Source organism: Labrus bergylta, chromosome 2 (assembly GCF_963930695.1).
Source record: "Labrus bergylta chromosome 2, fLabBer1.1, whole genome shotgun sequence".
Classification (NCBI taxonomy): Eukaryota; Metazoa; Chordata; class Actinopteri; order Labriformes; family Labridae; genus Labrus; species Labrus bergylta.
Window position 1 is genome coordinate 33,139,428 of NC_089196.1, and position 24,139 is coordinate 33,163,566.

Below are 24,139 nucleotides of genomic sequence, written 5' to 3' on the forward strand. Positions count from 1 at the left end.
GTCTGTATTTCTCTTCATCTTCTCTGTCTGTATTTCTCTTCTTCCTCTCTGTATGTATTTCTCTTCATCTTCTCTGTCTGTATTTCTCTTCTTCCTCTCTGTATGTATTTCTCTTCTTCCTCTCTGTCTCTGTATTTCTCTTCATCCTCTCTGTCTGTATTTCTCTTCATCCTCTCTGTCTCTGTATTTCTCTTCATCCTCTCTGTCTCTGTATTTCTCTTCATCCTCTCTGTCTGTATTTCTCTTCTTCCTCTCTGTCTGTATTTCTCTTCATCCTCTCTGTCTCTGTATTTCTCTTCTTCCTCTCTGTCTGTATTTCTCTTCTTCCTCTGTCTGTATTTCTCTTCTTCCTCTCTGTCTGTATTTCTCTTCTTCCTCTCTGTCTGTATTTCTCTTCATCTTCTCTGTCTGTATTTCTCTTCATCCTCTCTGTCTGTATTTCTCTTCTTCCTCTGTCTGTATTTCTCTTCTTCCTCTCTGTCTGTATTTCTCTTCATCTTCTCTGTCTGTATTTCTCTTCATCTTCTCTGTCTGTATTTCTCTTCATCCTCTCTGTCTGTATTCCTCTTCTTCCTCTGTCTTTATTTCTTTTCTTCCTCTCTGTCTGTATTTCTCTTCATCTTCTCTGTCTGTATTTCTCTTCATCTTCGCTGTCTGTATTTCTCTTCATCTTCGCTGTCTGTATTTCTCTTCTTCCTCTCTGTCTTTATTTCTTTTCTTCCTCTCTGTCTGTATTTCTCTTCATCTTCTCTGTCTGTATTTCTCTTCATCTTCGCTGTCTGTATTTCTCTTCATCTTCGCTGTCTGTATTTCTCTTCTTCCTCTCTGTCTGTATTTCTCTTCATCCTCTCTGTCTCTGTATTTCTCTTCTTCCTCTCTGTCTGTATTTCTCTTCTTCCTCTCTGTCTGTATTTCTCTTCATCTTCTCTGTCTGTATTTCTCTTCATCTTCTCTGTCTGTATTTCTCTTCTTCCTCTCTGTCTGTATTTCTCTTCATCCTCTCTGTCTGTATTTCTCTTCTTCCTCTCTGTCTGTATTTCTCTTCATCCTCTCTGTCTGTATTTCTCTTCTTCCTCTCTGTCTGTATTTCTCTTCATCCTCTCTGTCTTTATTTCTCTTCATCCTCTCTGTCTGTATTTCTCTTCTTCCTCTCTGTCTGGATTTCTCTTCATCCTCTCTGTCTGTATTTCTCTTCTTCCTCTCTGTCTGTATTTCTCTTCTTCCTCTCTGTCTGTATTTCTCTTCTTCCTCTCTGTCTCTGTATTTCTCTTCATCCTCTCTGTTTCTGTATTTCTCTTCATCTTCTCTGTCTGTATTTCTCTTCTTCCTCTCTGTCTGTATTTCTCTTCATCTCCTTTGTCTCCTGTGTGTGTTTCTTTATTTCATCGTCTCCACTTGTAGGAATCTGTAATCTTGTGTTCATGACGTCACAGGACTTCGGGGCCTGGTTGCCTACTGTTGTAAAAAAAAGTTCTAAGTTTTGGCAGCTTGGACATCAACCTCTCTTTTTCTTCCCTCTACATCCTTTTTTCTGCTCTGCTAGATAAGCTTCACTTCATATGGCTTGTTTGTTAGTTTTTATCTTCGCAAAGTGATCAGGTGCGCTGCTCAGCTGCGCACTGCGTCCCAGCACGCTCTGTTTGTTTGTTTGTTCTCGTGTTTAATGTTGTTAAAACGTCGTCTTATCCGGCCTGTCTGTGGAATATGTTTGTCTAAAGTGTAAGATGAGTGTCCCTCGAACTGTGCTTGTGTTTCTGTGGCTAATAAGTCTACTTGGACAATGACTTTCCATGCAATGTCCGAAAGCACACCTGAGTGAGGCGTCACGGCTTGCACGCTCGTACAGCCGAGAGGCTCTGCTGGAGCTACAACCAGACCCGACCCAAGCAGTTGTATCAAGCCACTTCTACCGGCTGATGCTGGAAAAGATCCCCCAGGAGCTCATCAGGACCAAAAAAAGGAAAAAGAGAGGAGGAATCGAAACCGGTTACGAAAGAGATCAAATCGGCCACCACTCCCATCTATTGTCTTCACAAACCTGCGCTCTTTGAGCAACAAAGTGGATGCTATACGAACATACGCAAGGTACTGTAATGAATTCCGAGAGGCATCTCTGTTATGCTTTACAGAAAGCTGGTTACAAGCGACGATGCCTGACTCCCTCTTTCATGTCCCCGGATTTACTTTGCTGCGAGCAGACAGAGACGCTGACTCAGGAAAAACAAGGGGAGGAGGCATCTGCGTGTATATAAACGATCTATGGTGCCAAATGCACTCAGTCAAAGTTACGATCTGTGATCCAAATGTAGAAATTCTCAGTATGACTTTAAGACCATTTTATTTGCCAAAAGAGAATTTGGGTGTATTTTGCTGTTTTCCCTCAAACGGGAAAGCGTCACAAGCTGCACAGACCATAGCTGACTGTGTTCCTGAGCTACAACTCAACTACCCTGAGGCACCGGCTATAGTTTTTGGAGACTTGAATCATTGTCACCTGGAAACTGTGCTGCCTGGTTTCGAGCAGTACGTCAATGACCAGACCAGGAAAGACAATATTTTGGACAAGTGCTTTGTAAATGTTGAAGGTGCTTATGTGTCCAAGTGCCGGCCACCTATATTAAAGTCCGACCACAATGTTGTGCACATGATTCCAGTGTATAAGACAAAACTTAAGAGAAGTAAACCAGAAAAGAAAGTGATTAGGACATGGACAAATGAGAGTAAAGAACAACTGAAAGCCTGTTTTGGCTGGACAAATTGTTAAATTTTTCATGAGGGCTCCATAAATGACATAACTGATGATACAAATGATTATATCAATTTTTGTGTAGAGCTGGTTGTTCCAACAAAGGAAATTTAAATTTGCCCTAATAATAAATCATATGTCACTAGTGACATAAAGGCAGTCATAAATACAAGAAAAGTGGCTTTTAAAAATAAAAATCCAGAAGCACTAAAACTTACAGAAAAAGAGTTGAGAATCAGACTGAGAGAAGCAAAAGTGGCACACAGACAGCTTCTTGAACAAGCCTTTAAAGCTAAAAACCCTAAAAGAGTGTGGGACAACATGAAAGCTATGACGGGCATGTCAACTCCAATCAAATCAATTGCGACAGACAATGAACTTTTTTTTACTAGATTTGAATCACAAGACGACCCTGCAAAATTCCCTGAAATACTCAGAACCATCATACCTGCAGCTTCAGACAGAATTATCATCACTGTTGAAGATGTAAGGAAAACATTTCAGGGTACAAATACAAAGAAAGCAGTGGGACCTGATAAGTGTAGTGGTTTTCTGCTAAAAAACTTTGCAGCTGAGTTGGCTCCAGTATGGCAACCAATTTTCAGTCTTCAGTTGACACACACGAGGTCCCTATGTCATGGAAAACTTTGTACATAAAACCTTTACCTAAGATTCCATGTCCAAGGGATCATAAAGACTTCAGACCAATAGCTCTTACCTCAGTGATCATGAAATCTCTAGAAAGAATACTGCTCAAACATCTTTGGTCCATAGCATCACCAAACATTTAGATAAGCCAAATACATTTGCAAGAGCCCTCTTTCTAGACTTTTCATCAGCATTTAACACAATAAAAGCAGACATCTTAGTATCAAAAATGATTCAACAAAAACTTAACCCCTACTTGACTCTTTGGTATGCTTCTTTTTTTACTAACAGAATCCAGTTTGTGAAGGTGAATAACACCTTTTCATCTGCTATCACAACTAATGTTGGCGCTCCTCAGGGTTGTGTGAGCTCAGCTGTGCTTTTCACTTTTTATACAGATGACTGTCGGTCTGATACACAAAATCAGTACACTCTGAAGTACTCTGACGATACAGCTCTGATTTCTCTGTTAAGTAACTCTGACGACCCTGGACTGCACCAACATGCTGTGAACAAAATAGTTCTGTGGAGTGATGACCATGCTCTAGAGATCAATGCAAAGAAAACAGAGGAAATTGTATTTGGTTCACCGTCTGATGCTCATAAAGTTCCTATTCTCATTCATGATGAAACAATCAAGCAAGTGTCATCTTATAAATATCTGGGTATAATGATCGACCATCTGTTGTCCTGGAAAGATCACATCGATTACATCTGTAAAAAGACAAAACAAAGAATTTATTTCCTCCGCCGTCTGAGATCTTTTGGGGCGAGTCGACAGATTCTTCTTTTGTTCGTTACCTCTGTGATTCTAAGTGTCTACAGTATTGTAACACCTCATTGTATATGTGTCTGTCTGCCACTCTGAAGTCTAAACTGCTCCAGCAGTTGAACATCTGCTCTAAGATTGTAGGCCAACCCATGCAAAGACTCTATGAATCAGCCTACAACAAAAGCATTTTAAGACTGGCTAACTGCATCGCCTCTGACCCTGACCACGCCCTGAACACAGAGTATGAACTGATACCATCAAACTGGAGATACAGGGTCCCACGTTTTAATAAGGTCAGATTGAAACACTCTTTTGTTCACCAATCAATCCTAAAATTGAATGTGGAGCTGAATCCTCGACCAAAGCACGTTTAGGGCCTCTGTGCATTTGTTTGGCGTTTGAGTGTTGTTTCAAATGTTTGTATCTTTGTTTCCTGTCTTAACCCTATAAAACCATTTGTATCATATTTGCTACGCAAGTTTCTGAGACCTCTGTCTTATCAACATGATCAAAACTTTCCTTTAAAACCTGTATATGACCTGATACATGTATTCTGCCCCCTAGAGGATTTGCATTCTACTGCAGGCAGTGGAAGGGCTTTTTTTGACCTTTAAAAAATGGCCACCATCATGCTAGCATCCACACACTTTCAGCAGGAAAATCTTTGCTAATTTTCAAGAAGTTACAGTAAGAATAACATTTATATTGTTACTAATTCTTTAATATGAGTATATTCTGTATTAAAACAATGTATCATTACTTAATAATTCATTCTTCATATTACAGTTAAATCGTGTTAAAAATGTGTGTATCACATTTGATACTGCAGGTATATAAGGTGCTTTATCCTTGAACGGTCATTTTAAATTTTTGTAATGTAATCTACATCATGCCTACCACTATACAAACACACACTATTTTGATGATTTAATAAATCTAATTAATGACTGAAATGCCATTTTAAAAAAACATTTTGGGTATTTTCACAATAACAATTCCTCTGAAATCATAATCGCTACACTATATTGACCAATTTGTTATGTGTGTATTTTTAGATGTCAAAAAGAATAGAGGAAGAAGTGAGAAAACAAACGTACATTGAAAATGTCATCAACATGATAATGGATGGCAATTCAAGTGACATAGAGCAGTTAGGGGAAGATGGTGAGGAGGATGAGGAAGAATGGACTCCTCAGACCATGCATGATGATGGAAGTTCAGATAGCAGTGATGAGGAAGACTATCAAGATGAAAGTGTAGCCCAGACAAGCACAGAAGTTGAGATCCCAACAACAACACAGGACACAATCAGAAAGGAGTCAGTGAAGGCCAATGCACAAAGGAAAGAATACAGATGGAGAAAAATAAAATATCAAGCTCCATCTATCGATTTCATTGCAAGTGTTGAGGAAGGCACAGAAGACAGGTGTGACTGGACACCATACATGTATTTCAAACAGTTTGTCACTGATGAAATGCTAGAGGAAACTGCAGAACAAACAAACCTGTACAGTGTACAAAAAGAGGGCAAGTCAGTAAACACAACTGCCAAGGAAATAGAGCAGGTTCTAGGCATGTACATTCATATGGGGTTAGTACAGATGTCCTCTGTGAGAGCCTATTGGGAGATGGAGACAAGGCTCCCTGCAGTTTGTCATGTGATGTCTCGAGAACGGTTTCTGAAATTGCTGACAGTGATTCACTTTCAGGACAACCTCAGTGTGTCTGATGATGCAAAGAAAGATAAACTGTGGAAGCTCAGGCCATGGTTACAAAAACTGGGGGAACAGTTTCTCTGCATACCTCCTGAAGAAAGCCATGCAGTTGATGAAATCATGGTGCCATTTAAGGGAAAATCTCATCTACGTGCCTACATGCCTGCAAAACCTCACAAATGGGGTTTCAAAATGTGGGGACGTGCTGGACAAAGTGGCTTTCTTTATGACTTTGATATTTGTCAAGGTGCAGAAAATCCAGACAGAGAAAAGTCTGAAGTAGGTGTTACAGGAGAAGCTGTGCTGAAAATGACATCAACACTTCCAGCAGGAAAAAATCACAAGGTCTTTGCAGACAACTACTTCACATCAGTTCCCCTGGTGCAACACCTAAAAGAAAGAGGAATCCACTATGTTGGCACGATCCGGATGAACAGGATGAAACACTGCACCATGATGGATGAAAAAGAATTGAAGAAAAATGGAAGAGGGTCAATGAACTTCAGAGTGAACCAGGAAAACAACATCGTTGTAAGATGGTACGACAACAAAGCAGTGAACCTGATTTCCTCTTTTGTTGGCATTGAACCTGTGGGAAATGTGAAACGCTGGGATCGCAAATCCAAAACTCACATAATGGTTCCCAGACCAGCCATTGTTGAAACATATAACAAGTTCATGCGAGGTGTTGATCTCCTTGATATGCTGTCTGCACTTTACAAGTTCAGCTTCAGATCCCGAAGATGGTACATGTACATCTGGTGGAACACTGTTACAGTGGCAGTCATCAATGCGTGGAACCTCTACAGAAGAGACCAGAAGAAGCTGAACCCCAAGAAGAAACCCGTGCCTCTGCGAAGGTTTCAGGCTTTGGTTGGCACTTCTCTGACAAGCGCAGGAAAGGCCAAAATCAGGTGTGGCAGACCACTATCCTCTCCAGAAGAGACTCCAACACCGCCCCGTAAAAGACCAAGCTGCAGTGTGCCTCTTGATGTGACAAGGGATGGCATTGATCATTTTCCAACATGGGAAACCCGACAGAGATGCAAGCACTGCACTGGCAATCACTTCTCACATGTCTACTGTGAGAAGTGTGAGGTGCATCTTTACCTGAACAAGGACAGAAATTGTTTTTGTGCCTACCACAAAATGAAATAAAAAGGCTGTAAAAAGTGTTATGTTAAAAAAATGAGAAAAACTGCCTGAAATGTTCTGTATTTTCAAAATGTGAAGGGCATATTTTGTTTTTGTTTCTAAAACGAACATTGTTGTGTGCAAAAATTTGCCAAAAATGCCCGATGTATCAATGTGATACAAAACAAATATCATAAACAACATGATATGACAAAAATTTGGGGGGATTTTGTTTAAGGGTTTAATAAACATCTCAATTCCCAAAAAATAGAATTTTCTTGTTATTTTTTGATGTGTCAGGCTTTACAGGGATGTGCCGCAAACAGAGCCGCTGTGACGCAAGGCAAATTTCAGACTATGTCTGACAATAAAGTATTATCTATTTATCTATCTATCTATCTATCTATCTATCTATCTCTTTCACTCTCGTCTCTTCTTTCTCTCTCTGTGATGCCGTGTCAATAATTTCTTTAAAGGGATACTTCACCCGTTGAAACATGAATCTGTATTGACATTGGGTCATATATGTAGAAATGTGAAATACATTTTGAAGTTGGTGACTTCTTGACTTGAAAAGGCAGAAAGTGTCTTTTTGGCTCACGTGGATGAAAGACAACAACTCCCAGAATGCACAGAAATGCAGGCCACTCCCACTAAGGTCCTCTATTTACAGACATTTACTACAACACATACGGCCGTTTCCTCAACTGATTCAGAGATTTCTCCCAGTCCTGTCAGAAAACAGACTCTACGTCTGTGTCCATAGGCAAACAGTGAGAGCACCGACACTACCAGTCCACCCCAGCTCGAGCTGGGCCCGGCTCCTCGTCCTCACCGCCGCCGACAATCAGGCCTTATGTCTCAGTGAAGAGGGGTAGAGAGGGAGGGAAATAAAGCCTGCTGACATAAGGCCTGCCTGTCTGCAGCAGCCGTCTCACCGCAATATTGCTTTCTCCATAGAGCCTGTTAGCAGGATGCACGACCATTCAAAAATACTACCAGGTTTCTAATGATACAAAGCTTAATACAAATGGCTGAAGTATCCCTTTAAACACGCTGTCCACTAACGGTGCATTCAGGTGGTGTCGGACACATCGGAAAAACAAGATTCCTAGTTGTAAAATGCACATGAACACCTGCTCAAGTCGGAAAAACAACTCGTCACTCGGAGAAGAATGAGGTGCTCGACTTCCCAACTTGACGTCATCACATAGGGGAAAAATATGTTTAGTTAATGTTAACATACTTTTTATTGATTCACGTATAAGGACATCAACTTTTTACTCAAATATAACTGTAACAGTAACATTTCACTGATCTTCTTTGTAGCATCAACGCTTTGTTGTTGTTGTTACAACATTCAGATTTTCTGAACTGAAATCAAGTCGGAAGAACGACTTCCTAACTCGGAAACTTGGAGCACCCGAGCAGCACCTGAATGCACCATAAGACCTGAGGGTCATGATGGAATAGTCCATGTAGTGCAGCTGGAGGGGGGAGGGGCCCTGAGACATGATTTATAGATGAACATTCTTCTGATAAGAACTTTTTGCGTATGGGTTTTTAGAAAAACATAATAACTTACCACAAAGTTTAAAAAATAAAAATAATTTTAAACAAGATTTTTTGGTAGGTAGGACAGAATCAGAAACCAAAGAGAGAGAGTGGGGAATGACTTGTGGGAAAGGAGCCACAGGTCGGATTTGAACCCGGGCTGCCCGCCCTCCAGGACTTAATGATGATGAGGAGAAACCTCAGTCCTCACAGCCTTAAGGACCTTTCAGATAGGATGCGGCCGGCGGTGCGCGCAGCTGTCAAGCCCATTCATCTCCTTGCTGCCGAGTTGAGCTCAGCGTGGGGTCCTGCTCGCATTAATATTAAAAAATCAGTCTATAAGTACCGTTAATGTTTGTTTACTGTGTCCTGCAGATCTCCAGCAGCTGTTGGTGAGTAAAGAAGAGCTTCCACCTGAGCAGCAGGAGTGGAGCCACATTCTGGACCAGGAGGACACTAAGCCCCAACACATTAAAGAAGAAGATGAGGAACTGTGGATCAGTCAGGAGGAAGAACAGCTTCAAGAACTGGAGGAGAAAGAGAAAGTCTGGCCAAACACATGTTAGTTCACACAGGAGAGAAAGCCTTCAGCTGTATGTAAGTTTATAATGCAATGAAATCCTGTGCAATGGTAAAACTGATCCAGAGGAATCCAAGTTAACAACATCACTAATTTGTATTCATAAGTATGTATTGACTAACAGATGTATAAGTGCAGTTATAAAGGGATATAAGACAATTCTGTTGACAGAAATCTGTCTCTACTTTTTTGACATTGATGTTTTGTTGCTGACAGATGAACCAGTAAGTTGGGAGCAGCTATGACGTTTGAATTGAAAGGGTTTATATGAAACAGTTACAGTGTAAGGATCCTTCTTCTCTCCTGATATCTTCTCTTCTTTCTGTCACTCTGTTTCCTTGGAGTCCTCTGTGTTGGGTAGCACAAGTTCTTCAGACAGCTCATGTGTAACCTTGTAATAAATAAACTGATGTAGAGTGAGAAAGACTTTCATCTACTTGTGTTATTTTGTGTCGAGTGTCTAAAGTGTCTTTGGTAAAGAAAAGGAGTTCAGCAGATCCTGATGCAGAGCGACCACAGTCAGGTCAGGTCGATGTCGATTTCACTGAAAACCTGTAAGCCTTAATAAGAATCCTGCAGTCAGAATACAAAATAAAGAAAATCACAAACTGAATGATAACACCTGTAGATGTCATCTGGCATTCTGGATTTACTCAACATATTGTTAGAAGAAACGATAGAGATGCATTATAGCCTTCAGTGTGTGTAACTAAATGGTATATGGTAAAAAAAAACACTTCAATGGTGTGTTTATTTGTTCTGTTATCATTTCTCTCTTTGGCTTCCTTTTTGCTGCTTCACTGCTTTTTATACATTTTCAGCTAAGAGGAAAATGATTCTTCGATTGGTCTTGGCGCTATCCAATTCCCACGGTAACCTGACTCGTCATCAATCTTAAAATTTTTCTTATTTCAATAAAAGTAACTGCTTTCATTAATATTTCACCTCCAAGCAGACCCTTATTCTAAAAGACTGAACACATTGGTTTGGGTTAGGCCACGATAGTAAAAGAGTTCAAAGAGGAGACTTTAATGCAGCGAGGTTACAACTGTTTATTGTGTGTGGTTCTGAAAAGCAAGGAAAATATCTATGAACAAAATTCTTCACATATACATTCCTATTATAATTGTAAAGTAATCTGGGGAAGCAGTTTTCCACTTATACAATGTTAACCATGCATCTTTTAGCATCCTTACCTTCCTTTTTCTCATTTTAACACCAAACAACACAAATCAGAATTTAAGTTAATATAACCATTAAATGAATCTGAATTTTAGTATCTATTCAGTTCTTTATTTTTTGTTTACAATTTAAACAAACCAGTTAAATGTGTTCAATATTAATTATTATTTACCCTTCTAATTTAATTGTTTCCTGTGAACACTACACTATAAAACCAGAATGCAGAGTGCATCACTATGAAATAAACAGCCTACATTAAATACATGTCACCATTCAAACATTCTGAACAGATAATTACCAAAGAACACAGCACACTTACCAAAGGTATCTCTGCTGTCTTCCTTTCATTGAATTCATCCTGAAAGTGTCTCAGCCTCTCACCTCACTCCTGCTCTCACACACACCGCTGACACTCCTGTCTGTCAGTTAGAGCCACTCAGCAGGTTTACACACCTGGCTCACAAAGGTTACCTGATTTCCTGACCTGCTCAGTGCTGCTCTCCAGTGTTCAATACAAACTTTAAATAAAGGCTGACAACAGAGATAACCTGATAAGTAATAATAAAGCTGATTAACCTTTAAACACAAAGTAAATAAAAGCATATAAATATTAAAATTTTCAGATTGTCCTTAGATTTTAACAAAACAAAGACTGATTTAAAAAAATCCCCCAGACACCAAACATTTGTTATATGGAAAATAACTTGTTTTTTGTGTGTTTTTTCATTAAAAATATTATCATCATGTAATCAAACTGGCATTTAAAGGGTTTAAATCCTGATAATTATTCAATATTTGATCGTTTTGAAGTTTATCAAAAGATTTAACCCAAAAAAGCAGAAAAAAAATTAATCTGTACTATTTTTATAGCAGTTTTTGGAAGTGAACATTTTTGTCCTTAATGACTCAAGAGGGTAGTACATTTTAAATCTGATGCTACACAAAAACTAATAATGCATCAAAGTCAATATTTTGTATAATCTTTGACATATCCAAGACTGATTTTTTAAAAATCCCCCAGCCACCAAATATTTGTTATATAGAAAATAACTTTTTTTTTTCATTAATAACAACAGTGATCAAGTAATGAAATTGGCATCTAAAGGGTTAAAATCCTCAAAATGATTGAATGTTTGGTAGTTTTGAGCAGGGCTGAAGTTGTTTAAGAGATTTATGCAGAAAGAAGCAAAAAAAAAAAGTAATCTGTTCTATTTTTATCGCAGATTTTTGGAAGTGGACATTTTTGTCCTCAATGACTGAAGAGGGTAGTAAATTAAACGGATGCCTGAGGGTTTAAAGTGTGTCTTATACAGATTTGATGGTAATAACAGCTTATTTCAAGGACCTTCATATAAAGTGTTACCCAAGAAGAACTTAGACTGAGGTTCTGTCTGTGTTTAAACAGATGTCATGAAACACTTTAACCAGAGCTGTCTCAGTGCTGCGGTTTGGTCCAAAACCTGACTGGAAGACATCCAAACAGTTGTTCAATATCAAGAAGTTATTTAACTTCTGAAACACAGCTTTGTCTATCATTTGACCTAACAGAGGAAGATTTGATATAGGCCTGTAATTATTCATTATTGTCTAGATTGTTCTTTTCTAGTAGTGGCTTGATGACTGCTGTTTTCAGGGCCTGTGGGAAGACACCTGAGAGACAAGTTTACCATTTGTAACAGATCTGGAGCCATGACTCCTCCTCCTGCTGCCAATATCAAGACAGCAGGAGGAGGACTTTAATTGTTTAATTGTCACTTGTTTTTTATTGGTGAGATCAGAACAATACAGACATTAAAGAAGGGGGTCCATTGTTTTTCTGTAATGTAGAACATTTAACCCCCATTACCACCCCCACCCCCCATTATCACACCCCCCAACCATGAAACAGACCAGCTGGACAGAGTGAACAGAGTCAGCTGATCTTCAGTCAGCAGTGTTTCTCAGACTGACAGACCACACAGAGACACTGAAGAACCAGGAGACCAGAACATAAACCCAGGATAGAGAGGTTCAGTGAATGTGGTGTTGAAGGTGTGGAGGTGAATCAGTGTGTCAGAGGAGACTCTGTAGAAGGACAGAGAGCCAGCAGGACAGTCCACATACACTGCTACTCTGTGAGAGACAGAGGAGGAGGAGGAGGAGGAGGAGGAGGAGGACGAGGAAGAGGAGGAGGAGGAGGAGGAGATCTTTGTTCTTATGTTTTTGTGACAGACAGAGTAACCTTCGTCAGAGCAGATCAGACTCCAGGACTGATCATTAAATCCAAACAAACATTCAGCTCTGTCTCCTCTCCTTCTGATTCCTCTGTAACTCACTGATACATAAACCTTTCCTCTCCACTCGACCTCCCAGTAACAGCGACCAGTCAGACCAGTCCTACACAGCAGCTGAGACCACCAGTAATCAAATCTGTCTGGATGATCAGGATATGACTGATACTCCTCCATATGTGTCACCTTCCTGTTGTTGTCAGACAGTTTCAGTTTTCTGTTCACTGTGTTTGTGTCCAGTTCCAGCTCACAGGCGTCTGATGGAGAGAACGAGACACAACACAGCTGCAGGTTATCATCTGTTCATTCATCAACAACTTTACTGACACTTACTGATAGGGGTGTAAAGGTACACGTACTCGGACCGGACCGTTTCAGTACAGGACTGATCCGAGTACGGAGAACAAAAGTGATTTAATCTGTGTTCCCACACGGACCGCAAAGCAGAAACACACCTCAGGGTGGAGGAAGGCTGCTGCTGCTGGTATGGGACACAGCTTTTAGTTAATAACTTCAAGTAAAAGTTCAAACATAAACTGTGCAAACTGTGCAGATTAGTAGTTCCTCGAGTCCTGTTGGTCTGGACAGTTGCATATAACCGGGATGGAGTTCTTTTTACAGACTTACTCTTAAGTTTTGTTTTCATTTTCAGCGATGATCCCGCTCAAACTAAGAGCAAAAGGGGGAGGGGGAGACGCGTCTGCGTGGGAGAATAACCTGCAGCAGAGACGTGCTGTCAGGGGAGGCAGGTGAGGCTCGTCATCATCAAAAGTAAAAAAACAAATAATCATTCAATCAAATAAATATTAATATTTTTCTACTGATCTGTGTTATAAATGTTATTTCTGTACGATTCCAAAAATGTTCAATAATTTTCATGATCAAAATCTCTGAATTTGCATATTTCCGGCCGGCTCCGATGCGAGGTGAGGCAGCGACGAGTTGTGCCTCATCCCAGATTGCGCAATCCCTCACAAACTGGGTCGAGCGTATGCCTTTTGCTTTCTTACTGTTTGTCACCAATGTAATGTTTGTAGACACTTCTATTATCCGTCCTCACTTTCCATAGAATAAGTAATGTATTTCACTTGTTTTTAACATATTTAGTCTAATTTGACATAAAACCGCACTGAAAAAGCATGAGGTGAGGCAGCTGCTTCACCTGAAGGGGGCGTGCGTCAGGTTGCGTGAGGCTCATAAGACCAAGAGTTTATGCTTGGTTTGATGGTTGCTCCTCTTCTATGCAGATTTTTTTATATAAAAAAGATTTTATATCTAAGCTTAAAGATTTCTCAATTTTTCAATCTAAACGTGAAGTGATAAATAATGAAGACTTTTAAAACTAAAAGAAGGTAAGGAGGACTTTTACAACAAAGTCACAGATATTTTAGTCCAGAAGGATAGGTGAATGGACTTTGTTTACAAGTAAAGGTAAGACCATGAATACACTGCAGTATATGCCTACTTTTATTTTTATTGAATGAGTATGAATTGTGGAATTACAATGGAAAAAACATTTCTGAGGCGCTATAAATGTAACGTTCTTCCTTTGCCAAATATGCACCTTCCCTCTATGTGTGTGTAAATAATGCTGATATGAGATATGAAACACAACCAGTAGTCAATGTGCAAGCTGCCAATTGAATGGTGAATTTAAGCTACTCTATAAATGGGTTCATATATTTGTAAATCTGACTCTGAAAAAGTCAGTGCCTCACCAGCCACGAACCTCGCCGCACGTCACTGACCTGCAGCATGATAGAATGAACACCTCCCTCCCCATTCCCACAATAATGGACAAAGAGACGTTGACAAGACGAGAGTAGTGTGCCGTTGTTGTTCAGCGGACATCGGGTACGTCACAGGCAACACGTCCAACTTATTAAAGCACTTGAAAAGGCACCACGTGAACGTAAACATCACTGCAACTAGGAAAAAACAGACAGCCTTTTGCTAGTAATTCTAAACGGGCCAAAGCCATAAAAAATGCCATTGAAGTTCTTATATCGACAGAGGGAAATATTAATAGTTCTGAAACTACACTGTCCCAGATGTGATTAGTTTATTATGTGCTCAAAGAGCATTCAAAAAAGTGTTGCCTTCATAAACTAAAAGGTGTCAGTGTAATTTAAAAGAATTTTTTTATATATAGGCTATATTAATGACTTCATTTCATTCTAAAATACTTTATTTCATTCATATCTTTTATTTATTGGAGACTCTTTTGGTTGAAGGAAGCAACATAAGTTTATTTTATGTTTTTTTTTACAATGTTTAATTTAAAATGTTATTAAAAAGTAACCTGAGCAGGTGTACAAGTCTGAACTGTCGATGCTGCACTTAGTCCAATGTGTAAAAGAGAAATTATAAATGTTCCTAATAAAGAAAAAAAAAAGCGTTGCATCAGGTCCCTTTACTGTAGTGAAAATGTATCAAACCAAAGCTTCAAAACTGAGAACTGTACCGAACTGAAATGTTTGTGTACCGTTACACCCCTACTTACTGAGAGCCAATCAAACTTACAGTTCATATTCAGCACTGAATGATGTTTGACAGCACTGAAATGTAATAATCCACTTCTAATCAAGTTCAAATGGAGTTACCATGGCAGCCAGGAAGAATGGAGATCCAAATCAACAAACACATGCAGTGAATAAAGTCTGACTAATCAAAGTGCAGCACAAAGAATCTATGAACCATCTGCTGTCTCCAACTGTTCTGTCCTCAGAGGTCACATTCAGCACAAACAGGAGCCTCATTTCCACTTTCACTGTCACACACAATGTGATGGCAGCAGGAGTGTGCCACGTCCCTTTGTCCTGTCTAACTACTTTTAAACTGTGTTTCTGAAGTCATGGAGACCATTTCTTTACCATCAATCTAGGCTCTACAACATACATGTTTTTGTTTTAATTGAAATTTAACTGGACTGGATGAACAGATCAAAATCTGAAGAAACAGATGACAACTCAGTCCTTGTGAGTTTTTCTCTGCTTGTCTAAGGTGTAGGCCACGCCGTCCCGACCTCACCTGGCCACCTGGCGGCCTGCAGCTGACTTGTGTATTGTTGTTGGATGTTCCTTCTGGCCTGTACTATGGTGATCGTGGACTTTGCTGTGTGCCTTACTGTCTGCACAGCCAGAAGACGAGGAGGAGAGCTAGCTTATGTCTCTAAAGATATTCTGTTTCTATTTCATCACTGAATTCACGTCTGGATGTTTTTGAGGAGAGAACTTGATGTTGGAGACTCTGCATATTTACATGTTTATGAAAATGAACGTCAAATCAAAAATGATTTCTGCTGTTTTTAAAGTTGATGAGCTCCACGAGCTCGACTACGAGCAGCCGGCCAGCAGCCAACATCAAAATGTGAAATGTCACAAAAACTGCATGTTGTAAAATATACATTTCTGTTGGATGTGATGAATGGTGATTTTCTATTCACTGGATTATCACTTTTATTTCAGTTTACATTTTTTATTTCATATTTAAACTCTCATGAGTTTCCATCACCCTCACTTTTATCATCACTTTGTGTTACTTCCAGCCCTCATCCTGTTGTAGTCTGAAAGGTTTAATCATAACAGAAACACAATCTGGACAGCAGCAGGCACAAACCAATAGTTATCTAACCTCTGAATTTAGCCAAGTCATAAGATCATGTTCTGATACACAAGACACACACACACACACACACACACACACACACACACACACACACACACACACTCTCTCTTTCCTGAGACCAGTTGTCTGTCCAGGAAACTTCTAGGAAATGGTCTTCATATAGCACACATGTTGTAATTGCTCAGTGTGTTGATTGCCCATAAAAGGATGATTGGGATGTTATAAAAGTTCCGGTTGAGCGAGGACGCTAGCGTGTATGTCGCCGCTTCACGATCCATGACAAAAATCGTGTTTCTTTTGTGCTATCTATGCTTCTCCCTCCTACTTATCCTCTACTAACAGTCTGCAAACAGATCGACTTTGCTGCTGCTTTCAGTTTGTGTAAACTGACAGCTACTCACCATCTATGACGATCAGCTGTTAGCGCTAGCCGCCGATCAGCTGTTAGCTTCTCGCACAGCTATCAGGATATCCTCACCAGTCTGTGATCACTGGACCCTCGCCTGCCTTATTGGTGGACCGTCCTTCTTCGTCGGCCACGTCGGCTCCCTACCTGGCTTGGACCCGTCGCCCTGCGGCCCGCCACCTATAAACTACCGCTGGCTGCCGCTTCCCCCCTACTCTGGCTCGGCTGCTGGCGGAGGAAGTACGATAGTTACTATCTGATTTTGTCTTAGTTATAAATTTTGTATTTTAAGATATGATGCTATACCCTTCATACTATATTAATGTGTTTTTGAATGTTTAATGGTATAATGCTGATTTCATTCCCATACAGGCGGAAATCGTCTAACTGTCTTCAGGTTGGACGTAATGTTTATTTCATTGCATAATTGTCTGAAATGTTTACTGCCGGAAATAATCCTACATACGAATATTGACATGATGATGTTCATATGATCAAAGTTCTTATTTATGCTCTTAATAAGTAAAGAACTCAGAGTGGATTGAAATTAAAGTGAAACATCGGAGGCGGACTAGATATTAGGCCCCGCCCCCTCGTAACGTCATCCTCAATATAAATTAGCCCGTCTCTCCGGAGCTCGCCGCTTTTATTTCGTTGCTTCTTTTTCTGCGTCTTCTACTGCTTTGTTTCTTGTAAATCTTCCCCGTAACTTCTTATTCTAAAATCTCTTAGACGTCTCTTGTCAACCCTTTTGTTTTTCGAACCACGTTGTTTTTCAAACTCTTTGAATTTAAGTCCGGATTTGCAGGACCTGCAGAACTCGAATCCAACTTAAACCAACCCTGATTTTTCATGCGCACTCTAAGGTTTTTCCTACAGCCTACGATTGAGCGTCACTTTCTTTTCCCTTTTTTTGAAGTATTGATCATTCGTCTTTCAGAACAGTCATTTTTATAATCCTCACACTTGACTACAAGTGACCATTCAAGTCAAGTGAGAATTAACGAGCGTCAATCCTGACGAACGTTAATTAAGACTCTTTGAGCCGCTGAGAGAAGGACCCCCGGACAACCGCTTGGACCGTTGTGTTTTTCTTCAAACCCATCTCATTGTTGACTCCGACCGGACCTGCTACGGCGGTTATCGTGGGCCACTGGCATTCCTGATCCGAAAAACTCGAGTCTTGGTACCATTCGGCGGAGATCAATTGAACACTACGTCTCAGTAAGGAAGCGTTCTGATTATGAGATTGGGTTGTTGAGTCAAGCTTGTGGTATCTGAATAAAAGCCTCAGAGTCCACTTCACCAAATTTATTAAGGACTCCTTTTTATTTTTCTTTCTCAAAATCCCACTTCGTTAAATTCCCCAAACAATATAGTCAAACTCCAAACTTGACATAAGGATCTCACCATGGCAATTTAAACGATTCAATATTATCATTCAAGTTATATTACTGTCGTAATTATACTGATATTACTTATGCATTTCCTTTAAATTCTTCTGTTCATAATTTTTCTTTATTAAACTTTCATATAAACTTTCAATACTTTGTCTGTGTAATTTTATGGTTTTACTGCTTGAGAATTCATCCCAATGATATGAGACAGATTTACAGATTCATTATTACTACAAGTAATATTAGTTTCCTTACTTAACAAGGATGGTGCCCCGAGTTATATATACATATAAATATTAAAAGTAGTTACACTACAGTGCACACCAGAAACCTGATACCTGTTGTTGTGTGTGTTGACAGAACCACTCCTCTCTCCCCCTCTGCTTCAGAATACACCACCGCCTCATTTATGCTGCAGAATGCTCGCTCCCTTAACAACAAAGCAAACCTATTTCACTAAATATCAAACTTTACTGACAGATCCACGTCATCACAATCATTCAAACCGATGGTTTTATTTAGGCTATAATCGCGCATGTAGTGAGCCGTTTCCAATAAGTAACTTTCATTATGACAATATATAAACATAAAATAAAAATAAAAGTCTGCCACATACATATTGCATCAGCGCCATCTCGCCTTCATTATCCCGGACGGACCTCAGAGGACCGGACTTATACACTAATGTAATCACTGATGTAGAGTTAAACATTAGACTAACACAAAGACCATAGAGCCTCCAGTTTTCATGAATATATTTCAATATCTTGCATTTATCATTAATTGTGATTTTTAGTTTTAATAAAGAGTGCACAGAGACATGGCGATGGCTTCACACATTTCACCTCCTCCATACTCAGCACATCTTCATCAGCTGCATGTATTTATTCTGTAAATAATTCAAGTGTGGACATTAAGTCGGGGCATCTCTGACACGATCATTAAGCCATATATTTGATCATAATTAGTCACAGTGCAGACGGAGATGCCCACGAAAATATGTGGCCAACAATTCAAAGTTTTTGTTGGTTGATCAAACCTTTGATTAATAATATGATAGAGTGAGGGAGAATGCTGACTGACGTGTCCTCTCTGCCACTATATGAAGAAATCAGTGTGGGTCCTGTAAACATGTAAACATTGCAGATATACTCGTGCGTAATGATGAACGGTGGATGTTTTGGCACATAGGACAGCGTGAATGCAGCAGCGACGTGGTGTCATTCTCTGAATTTTCTTCAGTTCAGGATCCTCCTGCTGCAGCAAACTACCGATATGTCCATTTTATCCTTCACTTCATTCACAAGTTCCTTTGTTTCTGGGTCAGAAAGTTTCGTTTCTTCATCTAAACTTCAGTTTTCGTGATCCAACACTGGAAACCTTTGATCTGCCCCCTCGTTTGTATGTATTTTCATTCACGAGCTGCTTTGCATTGACCGTTTATGGTTGAATGTGGGCGTGTAGAGGGCGGAACATGGGACTAATCTACGTGCGCACATTTCCAGGTGGATGGTGATTTATAAAGGGAACATTGCGTGCAGGTGTGCGTACGAACGGTTTTATAACTCTGAATCATTTTGTGCGCACGCCATTTCTGGGTTTTTGGCACACGTACATTTTTAGTATGAATTTTACGCACTCTTTTATAAATGAGACCCCTGGTCATTTTTAAAAACCTCCTCAAACACCATCTGTTCACCAAAGCATTCAGCCTCATCTAACACTCCCCTCAGCTGATCACCCACTCCCTTTATCCTTCATTTGTTTGTCTAGTGTTTCTATCCTTTCTCTTCTCTGTTTGTGTTTTTCTATTCCTCTCTTGTTGTCTCCCATTACGCCCACCCCCCCCCCCCACACACACACACACACTCGCACACACACACACACACACACACACACACACACACACACACACACACTTTGTAAAGCATCCTTTTCATGAAAGGCGCTATATAAATCTAAGTTATTGTTATTAACTTCTCAGAGAGAAATAAACAAATCCTCTATTCACAAGCCATAGTCTCTGTCTGATTGTTCAAGAGCATTTACTCTTCTACACTCCAACATGTGCTGCTGTGTTCTGATGAAGAGAAATGAAAACACACTCACACTTCCTCAGACCAGGCTTCAGTCTGTACAGTCCACTATGGTCCAACCTGGAGGAAGAAACCAGATCAGAATCTATTTCATACATCTTCATTTAAATCCAGCATCAGACAAGAAGCAGAGTTCATCATTCAGAAACAGTGAGACAGCTTCTGTGTGTCTGTCTGTACCTCAGTGTCTCCAGTCTGCAGTGTGGATCCTCCAGTCCAGCAGACAGCAGCTTCTCTCCTCGTTCTCCTGGATGATTGTAGCTCAGGTCCAGATGTCTCAGGGGGGAGGAGCTTAGAGCTGAGGCCAGAGACGCACAACCTTCTTCTGTGATCAGACAACCTGACAGACTACACACACACACACACACACACACACACACACACACACACACACACACACACACACACACACACACTCACACACACACACACACACACACACACACACACACACACACACACACACACACACACACACACACACACACACACACACACACACACACAATATGCTTAACATCCATTGGTCCATTCTTCTCTGTTTTACCAGTAACTTCCCGTCATAACCATGCAGCTGAACAGAATAGACTTCATAATCTGATACTAATCAATATTTACTCTGGTGACAAATAGTGAAGGTAAGACAGAGCGTGAGATAAACACACAGACTGCTTTGACATCAGCAGTGATGTAGAAACAGTTCTGAACTGTTTCATCTGAAATAAAGATTCTTTAGTTCTTTATGTTCCAAACATTATCCATGGTTTGTTTGTTGGTGGGGAAAGAACTTCATATTTAACTTTCTTTATTCCAGTCCAGCTTCCTCAGACTAAAAGACTGAGAGCTATAGAACGAGCTCAGAGCTTTACAGATTTAATGTGGTAACATACAGGAAAACTTTAAACCACCACCAAGGCCCATTTAATAAATGATTCATCAAGAAAACGTGATCTTAGATGAATAATGTGGATCAGCAGCACACTAACCTGAGAGTGTCCAGTCTACAGAGTGGACTCTTTAATCCAGTAGACAGCAGCTTCACTTCTGAATCCTGCAGGTTGTTGTTGCTCAGGTCCAGCTCTCTCAGACTAGAGGACTGGGAGCTAAGGACTGAGGACAGAGCTTCACAGCTTCTCTCTGAGAGGTTACAGCCACTCAGCCTGAAGATGATTCAGAAGAACACAAATGAAAGCAATTACAAACTATAGTTGTTATTTCTGAATAAAGAGAACTACATTTGAACTGGATAGTTATGTGAGCACGTACAGAGCTTTGTTTGAAGCTTTGATCACAGGCAGCAGCCTCAGAAGAGCCTCCTCTGAAGCAGAGTATTTCTTCAGGTCAAACACGTCCAGATCTTTTTCTGATGACAGTAAGATGAAGACCAGAGCTGACCACTGAGCAGGAGACAGTTTATCTGTGGAGAGACGTCCTGATCTCAGGGACTGTTGGATCTCCTCCACTAGAGAACGATCATTCAGTTCATTCAGACAGTGGAACAGATTGATGCTTTTCTCTGCAGACAGATCCTCACTGATCTTCTCCTTGATGTACTTGACTGTTTTCTGATTGGTCTGTGAGCCACTTCCTGTGTGTGTCAGCAGACCTCGTATGAGATTCTGATTGGTCTCTGGAGAAAGACCGAGGAGGAAGCGGAGGAACAAGTCCAGGTGTCCATTAGGACTCTGTAAGGCCTGGTCCACAGCACTCTGATATAAATGTGTTGGGTCAGGTTTTTCTCTGAATACTTTAGACATCCTTAATGTTGTTTGATCTTCTGGCATCAGATTGACTCCAGAGTTGATGAAGGTCAGATGGACATGAAGAGCAGCCAGAAACTCCTGAACACTCAGATGGATGAAGCAGAACACCTTGTCCTGGTACAGTCCTCTCTCCTCTTTAAAGATCTGTGTGAACACTCCTGAGTACACTGAGGCTGCTCTGATATCGATGTCACACTCTGTCAGGTCTGAGTCATAGAAGATCAGGTTTCCTTTCTGCAGCTGCTCAAAAGCCAGTTTTCCCAGAGACTCAATCATCTTCCTGCTCTCTGGACTCCAGTGTGGATCTGTCTCAGCTCCTCCATCATACTTGATGTTCTTTATTTTGGACTGAACCACCAGGAAGTGGATGTACATCTCAGTCAGGGTCTTGGGCAGCTCTCCTCCCTCTCTGGTCTTCAGCACATCCTCCAGAACTGTAGCAGTGATCCAGCAGAAGACTGGGATGTGGCACATGATGTGGAGGCTTCTGGATGTCTTGATGTGGGAGATGATTCTGCTGGCTTGATCCTTATCTCTGAACCTCTTCCTGAAGTACTCCTCCTTCTGTGGGTCAGTGAATCCTCTGACCTCTGTCACCATGTCAACACACTCAGGAGGGATCTGATTGGCTGCTGCAGGTCGTGTCATTATCCAGAGGTGAGCAGAGGGAAGCAGTTTCCCCCTGATGAGGTTAGTCAGCAGCACATCCACTGAGGTGGACTCTGTGACATCAGTCAGGGTCTCGTTGTTTTTAAAGTCCAGAGGAAGTCGACACTCATCCAGACCGTCAAAGATGAACACAACCTGGAACTCTTCAAACCTGCAGATTCCTGCTTCTTTGGTTTCAGGAAAGAAGTGATGAACAAGTTCCACCAAGCTGAGCTTTTTCTCTTTCAGCACATTCAGCTCTCTGAAAGTGAATGGAAATGTGAAGTGTATGTTCTGGTTGGTTTTGTCTTCAGCCCAGTCCAGAGTGAACTTCTGTGTTAAGACTGTTTTCCCAATGCCAGCCACTCCCTTTGTCATCACTGTTCTGATTGGTTCATCTCTTCCAGGTGAGGCTTTAAAGATGTCTTCTTGTCTGATGGTTGTTTCTGGTCTGTGTGGTTTCCTGGATGCTGTTTCAATCTGTCTGACCTCGTGTTCATCATTGACCTCTCCAGTCCCTCCCTCTGTGATGTAGAGCTCTGTGTAGATCTGGTTCAGAAGGGTTGGGTTTCCTGCTTTAGCAATCCCCTCAAACACACACTGGAACTTCTCCTTCAGGTTAGATTTGAGTTTACGCCGGCAGTCTGCAGCGACTGTTCCTGAAAAAAGAAAGAACTGAAATCAATGAACAGATCCTGATATAGATGACATGACTATCTGAGTTTGGAACTTTAAACCTCTTTGTCCTTTTTCTAAAATATTAAATCTGTTAAAATGTTCTTACTGCTCTGCAGACAGTCAGCCAGCTCCTCCTGCTTCATTCTCCTCAGGAAGTGCAGAGTGATCTTCAAAAATGCCTCTTTACAGCTTCTCCCCTGCTCTTCATCCTCACTCTGACTCTCTAAGCATTCTGGGTAATCTGGACTCAGAACCCTCTGGACTCTCTTCAGCTCGTTCTTCACAAAGGTGATGATGTTCTCCTCCAGCAGCTGGAACAGAAGGAGACACTGGATATTTAATATAAACTGGTAGAACTCAACATGTGATTCATCTGTCAGTCTGAAGGTCAGCTGGTCTAAACAGAACAATAACTTAGAATTAAATTATTGTAATGGTAGTATATTTGTGGAGGCCATTTTAATCATGATAACTTTAGTTTCAGAAGTATGGTTTAAGTTTGTGTTAATAGAGTATATTTTTTGTGTTGTAAGAAATAAGTATTAATTTATGAGTACCTGATTTGACATGGAAACCTTTATGGTGAATAATGGATTTATTTGGGCATATTTTGGCAGGTATTTTGTGTTATGGGTGGAGCCGAGTTAAGGTGGAGCCGAGTTGATTAATTTGGGTGCGATGCACAGGTGGAGAGAAAAAAAGGTAGATTGTTTTGTTTGTGGACTGTGGTGGAGGTTTAGGAGCCAAGCAGCAAATGTTTTTTGATCGTGACCTTTTGTTTTGAGTTTTGATATATTCATTTTGGATCTGTTCTGGATACAAGTGGAATTACGAATAAAATAAGAAATCAAGTGAAACAACGGATCTGTGAGTATATTAAAGTGGACACGCATCAGGAACGAACAGGTTGGTTCCTATGACAC

General features: G+C 40.5%; 3 protein-coding genes across 3 annotated transcripts in view; 1 reads left to right on the top strand and 2 right to left on the bottom strand.

The window, feature by feature from the left end:
• Window positions 1–24,139, top strand: part of LOC136181107 (NLR family CARD domain-containing protein 3-like) — a 432,016-nt gene that overhangs the window by 258,374 nt on the left and 149,503 nt on the right. The window lies entirely within an intron of this gene.
• LOC136181134 (NLR family CARD domain-containing protein 3-like) overlaps window positions 1–24,139 on the bottom strand; it is a 60,498-nt gene that overhangs the window by 16,814 nt on the left and 19,545 nt on the right. The gene's annotated exons all lie outside the window — the stretch shown is intronic.
• On the bottom strand, window positions 10,188–23,033 carry LOC136181142 (NLR family CARD domain-containing protein 3-like). The gene is made up of 4 exons (XM_065961592.1): window positions 21,394–23,033; window positions 20,308–21,287; window positions 20,141–20,187; window positions 10,188–12,858 (listed from the first exon to the last, which is right to left on the bottom strand). The coding sequence occupies exons 1-2, from the start codon at window positions 22,914–22,916 to the stop codon at window positions 21,098–21,100; spliced, it is 1,713 nt and encodes a 570-aa protein (XP_065817664.1). The 5' UTR covers window positions 22,917–23,033; the 3' UTR covers window positions 10,188–12,858; window positions 20,141–20,187; window positions 20,308–21,097.